General features: G+C 39.9%; 1 protein-coding gene across 3 annotated transcripts in view; it reads right to left on the reverse strand.

Annotated features, from left to right (window-relative positions):
- EPHA3 (EPH receptor A3) overlaps nt 1-12425 on the reverse strand; it is a 228443-nt gene extending 216018 nt beyond the window's left edge. For all 3 annotated transcript variants that reach the window (XM_062003347.1, XM_062003338.1, XM_062003357.1), the window contains exon 1: nt 12273-12425. In XM_062003347.1, coding sequence (XP_061859331.1) covers nt 12273-12381 — 109 coding nt within the window. In that variant the 5' untranslated portion in view covers nt 12382-12425. The remainder of the gene's footprint in view (nt 1-12272) is intronic.
- Nucleotides 12426-12713: the final 288 nt, after the last annotated feature.

The following is a 12713-nucleotide window of genomic DNA, read 5'->3' on the forward strand; positions in this document are numbered from 1 at the left end:
CCTGAGATCCTCTCTCACTGACTAAGAAATGAGGAAGATAGTCTGCAAAGAGGCAATCTGCAATATCTAAAGAACCATCTACAAACAACTTTACCAGTGGAAAGCATTTTCAAATCATATTCTCCAAAAAGAAAATACAGAGCAATAGACGATGAGGTGAAATATATAAAATATTTGTAATTCAACTTTAAAATATTGTTATTTAACTTTCTTCAACTTTTACTTCAAAATTTCCAATTACAAGATTTTTTTAAAAAATTAAAGAACAAGAAAACATCACTGTTTTGTCTTCTCCTGTTTGGCATCAAACTTAGTTTAGAAATATGCTAGTTAGTTATTAAAAAAATGCCAACAAATGGGAAAAATTAAATTTGCTATGCATAAAAAAAAAAAAAAATGGTGAATGCCTATAACTGAACTGTGTCATTTAATCCTGAGGAGCAAAGAAAATACTTTGTGGCAGGAAGTCTGACAGAACTTGGTTTTGGGGTGGGACAGAGTGGAGTCAGTGCAAACCCTGATGTACATTTTTAGAATGGTGATGATGGCCTACTCCCAGCATAGGGGACTTGCACCTGGATTTTCATATATCTATGAGTACAGATTCTCAATCCTCTGTTCCTCTAGCAAGGACAAAAGTGAAATAAGAGTGGCAGCAGATCAGCTTTCTATCTAATGTTTATTCCGAGGCTAGAAGCAACATCTACACACTGACAGGCTGGGCTTAAGCAAGGCCAAAGTTGCGCTTTGGTGGATTCACCATAATTGCCAACTGGGATCAGCTGTCTTCCTGATATTGCTGAAATCATGCTGAAACTTGCTAAGGTAGACCATAAATTCTTTGGGAAGGCACAAAAACTAACTAAATAAAATCCATAGATAATAAACCACTTTATGAAGTAATGCTAACCAGTGCAATTCTCTCTTCATGGAACAGTGTTCAACAGTGACAGTCTGGTTTTAAGCACCACACTTGAGCTCTGATTGGTTGCTTGTCTATTAACAAATGTCAAGTCTCCTGTGATTTTATGGTCCTCCATTTCCCCTCAAATGCGGCAGTGAATATGTTATTATTGCTTGTAAGTATAAGACAGATCTTTTAGGTCCTGACCTACTAGCTCTGCTTTTAAAGCTTTGTCTCCCTCCAGTCTGGAACACCCTAAGAAACAAATGGACATTAAGCTCCGCAGAGTAACGTCTCCTAAAAACAGTCAATACAACATATTTTGTAGCGCATACCCAACCCAAGTGGCAACAAAGTTTGGCCCATTTACTACACAGCTCTTTTCCAAATGTGAGATTTCTCAGTGAGATTTCTGCTACAGCTCAAAGACAGACTAAAGTCCTTCGAGAGGCACAGCACTGTGAGGTCTGCACTTTCAACCCTTTTTGCCTGTGCCGTTACATTGTACAATACAAATATGATTTTGTGCAGAACATTCCAAATTTGGCATCTGTCATGTTCAATCTGTGGTTAAATTGCTGACTGAAGAACTCCACCAGGGTGGGGGCAAGAGATGAACAAACAAGGGAAAACCAAAATGAATTTTAAAATGTTGCCTCAATACTGAACACAGGAATCTTCACAAAAGGCAACAGGATAGCTCAAACCTCCATTATTTTCATTTAAATTTTCAGCAAATAACTGTTTCCAAAATTAAGATATTCTGTTAGATCTCAGATCAAAAGACAAAAGACTAGCAATATGTGTCAAGTTACCCTATAGGTCATTGCATTTAAGATTCCTGTATCAGAGGAAGAGTTTCATTTTCCTCCCAGATTTTACTCTTTTCCTCAAACACACTCAAGGGCACCTGAGGCCAGATTTAGACACCTCAGTTTTTCCTACAGCTGAATATTGAAGCAGTGAAAGCAGGAACCTTACCTGAAGCTTCTCTGAAAAGGCTGCCATGAAAGAGGGAACACAGGACTGGAGGGAACACAGGGAATACTGGAATGCTTATAAATAAAAGCATGGACTGTAAACTGCAATACCAGAGTGGATCAGGGAGGCTCTATGACTGCATAACGGGTCTGTCTTGGCTTGCTGCATACAGCATGACTTTCAGTACTGCTAGGGATCAGCAGCACTCCCATGAACCCTTCACGGTGGCTCAGACTGTGCTAGCCAACAGCCACGGCTCTACACACACCTCCGTCCAGACAGACAAGAACTCATCGCCAAGTAGAAGTTCTCCAGCAGTCTTCCTCCCCTTGCTAAATATGGAGTCTGCATGCAGAAAAGGGATAAAACTGCCCAAGGTTTCCGGAACAGACAGAACAATGACAGTCAGGTCCAAAAATAAAAGCCTCACATGAGAAGTTTCAGAGAGTAAAACTGCAGAACTATATTGCTTTTTAGCAGACAGACTGCAACTGATTTCAAAGCAGAACAAAAAACAAGTAAGACTTCTAGCAACAAAATGTTTAAGAGAGTTCACTGAACACCAAAAGCCATTTCCCCTCCATGCTATTGTGGAGGGACTCCAAGTGACAGCTATGGCAAGACAGTGTATGTAAAGCTTTCACCTTACCCCCTCAACAATGTATAACCAGCCTATACAGGTGCGCAGGCAGACTCAAACATTCTAACTTAGCACCTTGAAAAAGTTATTCTGGTTACTGGAAATGGAAAATGAAGACAAGCTATTTCTGCATCGACGATGACATAAACTAGCAACTCTTTTGGTAGGAGTAAGGTGACAAATCTATACACTGCTTTTTTCTCAGAGTTCCTGTCTGCATTATGTTGACAACCGCCCATCTATTCTCATGGCTGAACACATATAAAACAGATTTTACTTCTTTTTTATTAGTTTGAAACATGAGAGTTCTCTTGATATTGTTAAAGTGGTGTAAAGCTCAATTTCCAAGTATGCAAAAACATATGACTGGTGGGCTGGAATGCAATGTTTATCAAAGAGGCCTAATAAGGTTTCAGTTTTATTAGGCTATTTCCTGTAAGTTGATATGTGCCAGTTCTTTTCATTAAGACAAGGATATAAAAATTAAAAATGGATTAACCTAATGGGTTCCAAATTACTATGTCGCTTTCACTTCTTTGTATTTTTTTAAAAAAAACAATTCCAACTCATCCTTTACTAGTATTGACTACAAAAGGCATAAACCCTTAGATACCTGAAGTACTGTTCAAACTCACATTCAAATCCAAATCTTGCAAATCTCATTCTACTCTTACAGCATTAAACCTGACATCAGTGAAGCACCATGTCAAACATCAAAAAGCAAAATGAGGGCCACTGTGTTAAAAGGGAATTTAAATTGCAAGATACAAGTTCACCTTTCTCAGGGAAAAAAAAAATCAGAAACTAAAGATCAGATTCAGCTACCTAAACCCAGACACTTCACATCTTTTACCCACTTCTGGGCTGGTATCTCACAGGTTGTGTCATATTTGCCAGTCTCCACTGGGTGCCCAAATTGTGAGATAAATAAAATGGCACCACATGCCTATGTATAGTCAAAATTCAACAGCAAACATTAGTAAAAATAATTGTAATAAGCTCCAAAACACTTCTCAAATGGGCTTAAGCACACCACACAACTAAGGCTTTTTACTTCTGCATTCCCCCTCCCTTGGGAAAGAAATAATATTCAGTATTCAGTAGTTTTGCAAGATTACATACTCTGGATATCTGATATATTTGGAGTCTACCAGAGTGCCTAAAAAAAAATCCCCATTGAGAAGGCTTCTAGCAACTTAAAGGGGAAAATATAAATTAAAAAAAAAAAAAAAAAAAATCACTGCTCTATAGTGCCCATGTTCACTTAAGGCATACTGAGAATAACCCCTGAACTGATTCAGCTCAGAAAAAAACCTGCTTTTCAGAAATTTCTCGCATGGAGCACACAAAAGCTAAAACCCTTGCAAGCAAATAGAGTTGTGTTGGGTTTGGTTAGGTTTTGGGTTGTTTTTATGTGTCTTTTTTTTTTTTTTACATTTAAAACATAAAAGTTCAGGCTTGTGAAAAAACTGAGAATCCTCAAGTACTGCTGATGTCATCCAAGCCACCTACTCAAGTGTGCTGTGACAGAGTTCTGTCAAGCTTTCCATCTCTCCTTTTGTGAACCAAGGGCTCCAGCTTGCATGGGCTACGAAATGCTTGGTTTCTTACACAGCTACTCCACAGATAAAATAAACCCACTGAGAAAATGACTAAACATCTTGGTGCAAATTGGGGAAGTAAAATGCCAATAGTATAAGAAATCCCCTCAAATGTCATGTTGAGAAAATCAAGATGCTAAAACCAGTTTTATTTTCCAATATAGTGATGTCACCAACATGATATTTCCATTGTTTGCCAGGTTAACAGAATTTATGGACGTAATTAATGCAAAACATGTGTGCTGAGCTATCCATATGAAAAATGGAATTGCCCCTGACTTCATTTGCTGCTTTTGCAACCAAAACCCTGCTATCATCTTTTTTCACTATTTCCATATGTGAGAAATACAAATATTTATAACAAAGGTAAATGCCTAAATGACTGTTCTATTCCCATCTACCAACAAGCCAGTTTTTCAGACCACTATCTTCTGCTTGCTCCTCTGCTTCCATTACCTTCCAACAAACAGCTCCAGTTTTCATTATGTTCCCCAAAATAAGTATGTTCCACACGCTTCTTCTCCAGAATTATTTTCCTTGGTTGGCATGGACAACTTCTGCTTCAATTTCTTGAACATTCTCTGCCCAGCTTTAACACAGCTCTCAAAATCAACACAATCAACTAACTATGGAAAAAGCAATGCCATTAAACAAACAATTCTTTTTCTGTGTGTTTTCTCCTGAGCATCTCCAGGATGAAAGCATCCTCCCTCTGGCAAACAGCATTTAGTAAGAAGGAATGGGCATACTGTCCTCCCAGTCATTGAGAATGGAAAAGCAAAGGTGATCTTTGTCTTCTCTTCACAGATGAATGTTGATTTACATGAAGACAGAGACAGAAGAAAAAACACAGGCAAGAGAGAAAGACTGTGTGGGCAGGTGGGCTGGGAACAAAAGGGGCTGGTGAGGTTTCCCTACAGTTGGGTTATCTCTAGATGGTTTGGGTGAGCACAGGACATTTTCCATAGCTGTAACCATACATCCCAAGAAAACAGAACTCTCAACCATTGCTAGGATTTGTCCTCTGAGGTAAATCATATGTGGAAGAAAAATTTTTGCAGGATAAGGCCCTCACCAGCTCAAAACTTCTTTCAATATAAATCCTTTAAGTGAGTGTTCTCTATGTCTGGTCATGAACATTAAGGCTGGACAGACAGAAGCTGCTTTTCTTTTTCTTTTTTTTTTTTTTTTTTACAGAAAGATTACATAAAATGGTAAAAATGCCTCTACCCTATCTTAACTGCAGCCCCTGTTGAAATTCACCACTGGTAAATCATAGTTACAAAGCTTACTAATGTAAACAAAGCTTAGACTTTCAGGGAGGCAAGGAATTCCTTAATGTGTGTTTTGCCCAGTGTTCAGATCATTGTTAGCTCTGAATTCTAGGTTCCTAATACTCATTAATCAGAGAAAGTGCGGACTTTGGTCTGATTTTTCTAAGATTCAGATCTGACTTTCACTTCATCTCTGCCTACCTATCCTCTTCCTTTAATCCTTCTTTCCCCTTCAAAAAGCCTTATCTCTCAAAAAACCAACCTCTAGTGTCTCAACAACTAACTCAAGAAACCCAATATCAGTCATTGCTATTTGTTACTGCACAAAGTTTGTGGGAAGCCCGTCATGAACCAAAAATATTTTTTGTGCTTTAGTTACTATTTATTTAAGTAGTAATTCATTATCAGATTTGTTACAAACCCTTCCTCTCTCAGGTGCCAATTTAAAAGTTCCAGGTTTCAATTATTGTCCTCTAATATAAGGCTGCTATGCTTTAGCAGGTTTTTAAAATTATTTTAAAAAGACCAATGCAATGCAAACCTTTCCAACCAACTATAGATATAAAAATTGTATAAGAAACCAGCCGGAAATATTGAAAAAGCACCATTCGCACACCTTATTGCACTAAACTGCCCTGATTGAACCTTAACATTCATCCTATTGTTCACGTAATTACTAGTAAGTTTCAACCACTGTTCGTTTGGTCTGCTATTCTTCTTTCATCAATATTTTTCCAGCAGATTAATGGGATTTTCCTCCATATTTTGCCTCAAACAGCAGGACACGGTAGTTTAAGGAAAAAAAAAAAAAAGAGCAGTGTGTCACTAACATTTCTACTTACAGCGTGTCTAGTTTAATACCATCTACAAATTTAAAGGCTTTACATACTGGTGTTTCATTCAGGCTATCCGTCACTCTCACAGACTGGAACTTTTTTGTCCCTGTCCCAAGATTTCTTTCAGGCAGGATTATCTTTGTTTCTATATCTTTATTTCATTCATTCACTGTAGAAATTTAAAAGGAACATTCAGTCCAAGCGACTGAACTTTAATCTTACATCGCTTTCACACTGCAAAATAAGTAGTTGTGGTAGAATTTATGAAGCACCTAAGAAACAAAGAAGTCCAAGGCATACCCGTGGGGAATGCAGCCACAACCCAGCAAATTACTACCACATTCTGTTTCCAAAATTACACCTCCAGGAATTCATATCTAATCTTCTGATTTAGATTATTTGCTTTTAAGTTTTGGTTCTTGTTTAGAACAGTTTGAATATATATAAAAAATAGAGCTACTACTCTAAAATGTTTATGGAAATACATCACTGCAATGAATTTTTAGCAACACAGATCACTTAGTCACATGCGTTTGTAAATAAAAAGTTTGTCTCACTGTATGCTTTCTTATTATAACTCTTTTCCGCTTCATAAATATACTTTCAATAATTTTTCAACAATGTTAAATGGATCTTCTTTTTTTTCTATAAGAAAGTTTGAAAATAAAAAACATAAAATCCCTACATCTCTCTAAAAAACACCCAACTCTTTGGATGCTGGAATAATCTTTTATAAAGGCACAAGGTTAGTCGGATCCCTCTGCTCTGTCTCTGAAGTTTTACCTAACATCTCTGGATAAGTCCAGTCAATTTTGCATCTGAGGGTATGAACATTTCTGTGTTTCAACATCAGGACCACTGAGTAGAGCTTTGAACAAAAGTAAGGACACGATTATGTCTCCAGTTATTTATATTTTTTAAAAGAAAAAAACAAACAGCAGCTACAAAGTAGCAGTACCTACATGAACTACAGGTATCCTGTGGAACTAACTCAGGCTCAGTTTAAAAATCTATAAATGCAATAGCTGTATTCGGTAACAGCTCTGTAGTGACCCTCACTGGTGACAAAATCCAGAGCTCTGAAAACCAGAAAATGCACACCTGCATCTGTATTTCTAAACTTTCATCAAGTAGGGATTACAAGAACAAGAGCCATTATATAGGCTTCTAGAGAAAATCTTACTTTTGTTTCTGTTTGAAAACTTCTAAGTATACTAATAGCAATTAATTCCACCAGAATACAAAACAAAATAACCAAGTGACTTGCACATCTTCCCAGATGTGAATGAAAAATATAAGTTTAATAAGAATGCATTCCTGATTTTGCAAAGATTTCACGTAAACAACTGTTAAACTTAGTGTGTGTATTATCTGTTTAATGCTTTTCCTTCTGGTAGTGCCTCTGAAGCCTGATTTCCTGAGGCTGAAAGTATAGAGAGTTCTAACCCACTTCTATGACCTAACTGCTTCGTTGGTTGGCAAATATGTTGTATCCAAATTAACTGCAATAAGAATTCATTGCTGTGTCCAATTTGGACATTTTTGTATTTTAAACATCTGCTTTAAGTTTGCTATACATAATGTAGGGATTTTTCTTTTTAATGCTCGGTACTGAAATCAGCTGTAAGCTACAGCAAACTTCAGTGGCAAACAAAAGAAAATAAATTATTCCATGTGTTACATGCCCACTATCAAAAATGTTGACAGAAAAGGAGGAATTTACCCAACTTACTTCTCCTGTTGCACAGGATTTTAAAAACATGAGGGTGTGAATTTTAAAGTATGTTCATTATTTGTGTAATCTTAAAGCTTAGGATTAAGCGCAGCAGCTTTGAATGAGATACAGCTGTATGAAAAACAGCCCTCTAGACTCCTATGTCTTTGAGCTTTCTGAAATTAAATTTTAAAAGGCATCACATTAAGATTTCTAAACCTACTTTTAACTTCTTCTGCAGATAAACACTCAAGAGGAAGCTAGAGGCACCATCAGGAATTGTGTCACAATAAATGAAGACTTATCCTGAGCTAATGATAACTGACATACAGTGTGGCAAGATTTGTAAAATGCATTTCCCCATGCAATTTCTTTTGATTCTAGTAAAAAGTTCCTGGTATGGTCAGTCTTTCCCAAAATTACATAAATCAGGCAGTTTTGCACTCCCTGTGCAAAAATTGTGTTTTTTGCAAAATCATATCAAGAGCTAGCCTTACTACAAAGTATAGTAAGTATTCCTTAGCAACTGTGTTAACAAGAGCCCAGCCCAGGTAAAATGGTGCATTTAATTGCACAGCTACACAAAATTCTGAGATTGCAATCAATGAATAAAAGGTGAAACCACATCTCCAAATCCAATAAAGACTGAAAAGAGAGGCTGATTGGAACCTTCTTGCTGTAAACCAAAACAGACACTATTTGAAACAAAGTACTGTAAGCAGATTTACTGTATCGATCTTTTGGTAGCTGTGTTTGCAAGAAATTAATTTTATGCTAGATTGAGAGGTTACAAGAAGTCTCCTGTCTGCACAGTCAAAATATTATTGAAGCAATTCAGGTTGTCAGTAAAAGCTTAAACAAATTTGCTGATAATCCTGTTAATGACCTAGGTCAAGTGTTAACTGTTGTGGGTTATAAAACAGGGAAATTAAGGTTGCTGGTACCCTCAGGCAGGCAATATAGTTACAGAAAAGAGTGAGAAAAAATTATTAAATTACAGAATGATATAACTTATTCGATTTCTTGATACCATAGGAATTATTCAAAAAGAAATTTCATCCATCTAAGAGAAAACCCACAATCCTCCCTAAGCAGAAAACATCCAACAGAATGGAAGAGCAGAACATGTAGGTTTTACGCACATACAGGGTTCAGTTTGTGACTTCAAACTGGAAAAGTCAGACGTTAAATCTTTCTGACATTTTCCTGCCTTGCAGAAAATGGCACACACCTCACCACTGCACAGAGATAAACCTGAACTTTAGAGAATCTTCTTGAGCTCCTGTGATTACGCAGGTAAAACACATGCAGATTTACAATGAGCACAGCAGACAGTTTAAAAATAAACTCAGTGGAAACTTTTACGCTTCATCGAGAAAAAAATCTACATAAAACTTCTCTGAATTAAGAAAAACTCAAGCACTCCAAAAAAAAAAAAGAAAATAAAAAGGAACATGTAACACCACAAAGTGAAGCAAGCCAACAACTTGCATTCAGTCCCTCTTTCATTCTGTTCTCCCTTTATCCCATCCACTTCCATTGCAGTACCCGTACTAACTCAGGCAGTAATCAGTTTTAATGTTGATTGCAAATGTTAACTGAAGCTGTATTTAAAAAATTGAAATAATTCTTTCAAGTCAAATAAATTTTGGAAATATTACTGGTAGCTCTGGACATACTTTTGTAACATGCTTACTGCAACAGTCACGACCCCCAGAAGTTAGATGAAGCTATATAAATGCACCAAAAATTAGTTCCACTCTTTGTTAAAATAATCTGAGGAGAATTCCAACAGTGCCAATTCTGAAACAGGAGTTTCAGGAGAAAAAATGTATACATGTCTATGCCTCTGTTAACAATCTCTGACTAAAGAATATATTTTTCCTTCTTGGTGATGGAAAAAGAAAACTTTTCTGTAGTAGCCTACAGAAATGCAGAAACATCTATCTCTAATTTTGGGAAGAAATTTATGGTAACAACAGTAAGGAAGTAAGTGAAGTGGTGAGAATAAGATTATTTGAAAGAGGAAAACAATCTTCTGACATGATTTAAAGCTGCCTGCTAACAGTTGTTTGTAAAAAAAAAGTGTGTCAGCAAATTATAATGATTCAGATTTCTAAACTCACACAAGCAATGTAAATATACTGTAAAAAAAATAAAAGGATTACTAAGCTTGGGGGGGGTGCAGGGGTGGGAGGAGGGAAGAAGTCCTTTAAAGTCGATCTCTTTCAAAAGGAATAGCAAAATACATACTTCAAAAAAGTAACCATGCAAAAGCAGGTTACTGTCCAGTAACTGCACTTATACTGCTCTTTTCACAAGACATGTTGAAAACATTGCACAAGTTCTTGAATCACACAGAATCACAGAATCTCAAGGGTTGGAAAGGACCTCAAAAGATGGAAGCAGTATCTACTGAAAGCTGACTGGGACAAGTAGGTTTACTGTGCATTCTGTATGATACCGTATTTCCCCCCCCCCCCCCCCCTTTAATTCTCAGTTCCAGTGATTTTAAACAAAGATAAAGCTTTTTGGTTTTTTTTCAAACCAGAATGCTCTAATATCTTTTTTTTTTTGCATAATCAGTCTCAGTTTGCAGACTGTGTCTGTCTACAATTGCCATGGAGGCAGAGCTGCTCCACTGACTGACAGAACTACATACATTCCCAAATAGCTTTTCATTGTAAGACAAGGCTAACTCCTACTAACATTCTTGTTCTCATTTCTGAAAATCATTTGTGAAAGATGATAACATTTATAAAACAGCATAAATCTGGAGGCTTAAAAGTGACCTGCTATTAAAAGCACATTCTTTTACGTAGCCTATAAAGCACTGTGCGTGCAAAACAGATTTACAGAAAACAGACGGATGATATACTGCTCTTCTGGTATGACGGTACCATTGGTTCTACCTAGCAATAAAAAATAATGATTTAGGATGTCCCATGATTTGCAAAGTTTGGATCTTTTCTTATTTGTTTTATACTATATTTATTTTCCTTTCCAGAAATCCTTTAAACTCATTATCTCACTGCCTTATCCCACAAACAGCCAGAATATCATTTGTAAGTATGTTGGCATTATTTGCAGAGAAAATGATTGCTCTAAAAGCTTTGATATCTGCTTCTCTAAATAAACACTAACAACTCAAGCAGGTGCAGGTTTTACATGGTTGGTTGATGCTAGAAGTTCTTCACAACCTTTGGCTTCTACATTTTATCCCTAAAAATGATTACACTGGACATCCTGGTTCTGCCAACTGCTTCTACTATGCAAGTGAGATAAAGCTGCATTTCTTTCCTTTTTTGTTTTTCCCTCCCATAGAGAAAGAGCAAGTTTTTGGCTTTTTTTTTTTAATCAAACACTGTCGAGTGGTCAGAATTTTTCCCTGAAATCTAACTTGTGTTTTCGTACAGTCACCTTGAAAATTATCAAAGCAAAGGAGAACAAACCACTCATGCTTTGTTTTTGAAAATTTACACGCATTCACATACACATATGCATAATTTTAACACACTAAGAAGACTGATATGAAACGGTCACAGAACCAAAAAGCAGTTTTATAGGGCAGTAAGCTTCTTTTTTTGTATTAATTAAAAGTTTCGAAACGCAAGACGACTAATGCAACCACACCTCTACACATACTAACGGTCTCACAACTCACTTATCATTGGGGTGAGGGAGACAGGGGCTACCCGTTAGTCTTTATAGCTTATTTTTGTTAGTTAAGAAGCGAAACCGATTCCTGCCGCTGTCAACTAAACGCCACCTCTTTGAGGCTAGCCGTGAGAAGGTGGCTCGCCCTGATGGGCCAGCGGTGGGGACGCGGGGCACCTGCCGGGGGGCTGGGGCACTCCGGCTTCCTCAGCTCGGGGGGACTGCGGCCGCTCCCGGCGCGCCACGTCCCCTGCCCTTTCCCCTCCCCACCTCGCCCCCGGGTGCTGCGGCACCGCGCCGCGGGCGGGGGGCCGACGCAGGCTGCCCTTCCCTCGCCAACTTTCCTGGAGGGCGGGTGAGGCGGCTGCTTTCCCCACCCGTGCTCCCGATCGCACCGGGAAGCGGCCGCCCCTGCGCGGATGACAGCGGGAGCGGGGCTCCGGCCGCGGTGGCAGAGAGCGACGCGAGCGAGGAAGAGACCTACGATCCCAGGGCGAGGAGCAGCTGCCGCCCGGGACCACCTTAACGGGGAGCGGGCGAAATAAAAGGAATAAGAAAAAAAAAAAAGGGAGGGAGGAGAATGCACAGCAGGGGAAAAAGAGCGAACGCGCAGTGGGTCCCACATCCCCCCGTCCCTGGCGGGACCCGGCCGGGCCGCGGCTCACCTTCGTTGCCGGGGCGGGCATTCAGACGCCCGGCGGCGGCGGCGCCGAGGGCAACGCAGAGCAACAGAGGCAGCAGCAGGAGCGGCGGCAGCAGGCGGCGGCGGTCCATGTCGGCGGGGCAGCGCGCAGGCAGAGCCGCATGTCTCCGCGCCGCATGCCACCGCTACGCTCCGCGCTGCGCCGCGCCGCCGGGACCGGCACCGGGACCATGCCCCGCGCCCGCCCGCCTTCGCGCTGCGCCCGGGAGGGGCCGCCCCCGCCCGGCCCCGCCGCCGCGCCGCCCCGGGCCCTAGCGCCGCCCCGCCCACCTGCCCGCCCGCGGGGAGCGGAGTGGAGCGCGGCGGAGCGGGGCCGGGGGGGGCGCTCCCGAGCGCGCTCCCCGCAGGTCCTGCGCCCTCGGGGGCCGCCGTCCGTGCACCGGGACCCCGGGCGGGGGACAGA

Source organism: Colius striatus, chromosome 1 (genome assembly GCF_028858725.1).
Source record: "Colius striatus isolate bColStr4 chromosome 1, bColStr4.1.hap1, whole genome shotgun sequence".
NCBI classification, from domain to species: Eukaryota; Metazoa; Chordata; class Aves; order Coliiformes; family Coliidae; genus Colius; species Colius striatus.